This window comes from Dendrobates tinctorius, unplaced genomic scaffold (genome assembly GCF_039654945.1).
Source record: "Dendrobates tinctorius isolate UK_male_01 unplaced genomic scaffold, ASM3965494v1 ptg000213l, whole genome shotgun sequence".
Classification (NCBI taxonomy): domain Eukaryota; kingdom Metazoa; phylum Chordata; class Amphibia; order Anura; family Dendrobatidae; genus Dendrobates; species Dendrobates tinctorius.
The window spans coordinates 1,391,642-1,395,289 of record NW_027361880.1 but is presented as its reverse complement, the minus strand read 5'-3'; the positions used below and the strand labels follow the sequence as shown (position 1 = coordinate 1,395,289).

General features: G+C 37.5%; 1 protein-coding gene across 1 annotated transcript; it reads left to right on the top strand.

The window, feature by feature from the left end:
- Positions 1-1,808: 1,808 nt before the first annotated feature.
- LOC141058648 (olfactory receptor 5V1-like) lies at positions 1,809-2,747 on the top strand. Its single transcript, XM_073554839.1, has one exon. The coding sequence runs from the start codon at positions 1,809-1,811 to the stop codon at positions 2,745-2,747; it is 939 nt and encodes a 312-aa protein (XP_073410940.1).
- Positions 2,748-3,648: the final 901 nt, after the last annotated feature.

Sequence of the window (3,648 nt, the reverse complement as noted above, 5' to 3'; positions counted from 1 at the left end):
CATGATGCCAGAAGCACAACCACGAGGCATGAATCCAGGGGTTTAAGGCACGAGGCACGAGTCCAGATGCATGATCCACAAGGCACAATGTCAGAGGCACAAAGCAAGAAGCATAAGGCAGGAGGCACAAAGCCAGAGGCACTAGGCATTAGTCACAAAGCCAGGGGCACAAGGGACAAAGCCAGAGGCATAAGGCATGAGGCACGAAGTCAGATGCACAAGGCACGAGACCGAAGGTTCAGAGGCACAAGGTTTGGAGGGACACAGAGGCACTATGAGACATAAGTTCAGACAAAGGACACATGTGAGCATCTGAAAAATCTAGCTGCTGCATCTTGTATTTGAGGTGTGATTATTATGTCTTCATTCTCTGTCATGGAGTTTGATTTTAACATTTTTTCATTAAAAGTTAATTTTTAATATAACATGGAATAGCCAGCTGCTCCAAGCATATTTGAGCCGCATTGAATCAGCTGGCTACAAAAGTTGCAATATAAAGATTGCAGAAGGTAGCAAATTATGGAAGGTGTTGGCAAAACTCCTCAACCTAGGTATGAAAATGTCCCTTTTTAGGACCACTTGGTGACAATGAGTTGAGCAAACAGTGTCTCCATCCTCATGAGTTCTTCTTCCAGCAAGAGATATTACTCTCCAAACTGGCAACAAAGACATTAGAAACACAGGAGCAGAATCAATAAGAAGAAAGGACAAATCTTCAAAAAATGTGTCTATAAGGATAAAACATTCCAAATGAAGGTGCATTAAATTGAGTCTCCACATTTGAAAAACAAAGTGATTATTCTCTTGATAAGTATAGTCACTCTTCATGTCGCACTTATTTTGCCCCCTGCTGCATCCTAACAGATTTTGATGCATGAAAAACTGATACTGAGGTGGCATGACTGAAGCCGTGGTAAGTCTGAACCACATTTGTACGGCACAGGGAAGGCAGGTGAGGCATATGTTAGACATACCACTGTGCCACATATGTCACTGTGACAAATGTGTTAAATAAAATCAGAAAAGAACACAGGTTTTAGTAGATGTGGGAAACCTTAAAAAATTGATACAGAAAATATTATTTTTTATTACAAAAAAAAAATCTAATTTATCGGCGTTAAGTTTTATACCACTTTCAGGTAATCTTTAATCACAAATAATTCACTGCATGCTATTAGTAGAAATAAGATTCTACAATTACAACAATAAACCTCAAACTAGTAATGGGTAATCATATAGTTATTTTAATATTTAGTCCTTTGGAGCAATCACTGATTTGCTGCACATCTGTGTTAAGAAATCCCTTGAGGTCAAGCCATCGGGGATCAGGACACTTTAATTAAAGAGTCTTCCACATATATATGATGCATCTGTATACAGCTTATAAATATAAGCAGTCATTTGCCATCACTTGTCTATCATTTTATATTTGCCGGATCACACAGTTTATTATTAGCTTTTATACCAACTTCACTAGTCTGTAATTCACATTCCTGCAATCTAAGCCATGTGTCTAGCAACTCATGGCTGAATAGTATTTGTGATTTTCAGTAACCACTAAACCATTACTAATAATTCCATGCATATATATTTATCTTGACAAAAGTTTCTTTTCATGGCATAAAGGCTTTAAGTGCATATTCCAGAGATGAGCTTATTTTTGGAATGATATATTAGAATAATAGATTTGAATCTGATACATAATAGATCTGGACTTTAACTAGCTAGCCCAATTTCTCAAACGACTAAGCAATTAAATGATTCAACATATTTGTAATTTAACGGCATTTTGATAAAAGGCTCTACTCATGGATAACTCCACTACATTTAATGTCTTTTACTTGAATGCCTTTGCCAAGAGTATGAAACTTAAAAGTTTGTTATTCACGGTCTTCTTGATTATTTATCTGTTAACACTAATAGGCAATGTGGTCATTATTATTCTCACAAAAATGGATCATCATCTTCAGACACCAATGTATTTCCTTCTTCAAAATCTTTCTTTTTTGGACATTTGCTATACTTCTACAACACTGCCACAGATGCTTGTCAATTTGCTAATAGCGCATTTAGCCATTTCTTTACCTGCGTGTATTTTCCAGCTTTTTGTCTTCCTCTCATTAGCAGCCTCTGAGTCTTCCTTACTGGCCGCAATGGCTTATGATCGATACGTTGCTATATGTAATCCATTGAGATATGCAGTCATTATGAGGAAAGAAGCTTGTCTCCACATGGTTGCCGGGACTTTGGTAATTGGGGTCATTTATGGAGCAATTCATACTGCAAATACTTTTAGGTTACCTTTTTGTGGTTCTAATGTTCTCAATCATTACTTTTGTGATATTCCCCCATTGTTGAAAATTTCCTGCATCAACACATTCCCAAATGAAGTTACTGTTATTGTTGTGGGGGGCTTTCTAATGCTTGGCTGCTTCTTGTTAATTTGTGGCTCCTATCTGCACATTCTGATTTCAGTCTTGAACATTCCTAAAGGACATGGGAGAAGCAAACCTTTTTCTACATGTATATCCCACCTTATTGTTGTACTTCTTTTTTATGGAAGTGGTAGCTTCATGTATATGCGTCCAAAATCAAATCTTTTGGCTGATAAGGAATGGCTTCTATCACTGTTCTACACCTGTATTACTCCTCTCTTAAATCCCCTCATATACAGCTTACGAAACAAAGAAATCCAAAGAGCATTTGTAAAACTTGTTAAGGGAGTATTGGGGAAAAGACAATACTAGATAGTGGTCTCCAGTCACAATGCCATATTAAAAAAAGTATATTTTTATTACTTTAGATTACAATTTTCCTTACAGAATAATCAACAGAGAATGTTTTATTTTTTTTTCCCTGAAGTTATATTAAAGTTGAACCACGCTCAGATCTTTTCTTGTTGGTGTTGGACAGAAGCTAACTTATTGCAAAATCTAACAAAACTACTTAGCTGAGCTTCTCAAATAGTGAATGAGAGTTTTTATATATCAATTGTTGCAGATTTCAGCTTTCACCAGAATCATTCAGCACTTAGATATTGTAAGAAAATTAATTGTTTTCTTGGGACATATAGCAACTATTATATTCTTTATCCTTATTACTGAGGAAAGAACTGACACAAACCACAGTACGGATACTGTAGGTACTAGTACTAGGAATGAGCGAATAACTTCGGATAACTCCTCATCTGAATAGCTATAGCACTTACCAAATAGCTGCATCAAGAACCCGGATACCTGGAGAGCTCCCGATAATCAGCTGTTCAGCACCGCAGCTGCATGTGTCGCGGCTATGTGACAGTCACAACACATGCATGGATAGACTGTTCGTTGGGCTCTCCATGCATTTGTTTTGACTGTCACACAGCTGTGACACATGCAGCTCCGGTGCCGAACAGCTGATTATTGGGAGCCCTCCAGGTATCCGGGTTCCCGATGCAGCTATTTGGTAAGTGCTATAGCTATTCGGATAAGGAGTAGTCCAAAGTTATTCGCTCATCCCTAACTAGTACACATCTGGTGAACTCGACTCCATCTGTATTAGACTGGGATACATAAGGCCCACTAGAGTAAATGACTCTGAGGGATCACTTTCCATGTATAAAAAATAACGAATGTTCAGTATTAGTCTTTTGAATTGTCATCGATA

Bases quoted from the DNA above. Each gene is read 5' to 3' on its own strand.
- LOC141058648 (XM_073554839.1), top strand. From the start codon at position 1,809: ATGGATAACTCCACTACATTTAATGTCTTTTACTTGAATGCCTTTGCC.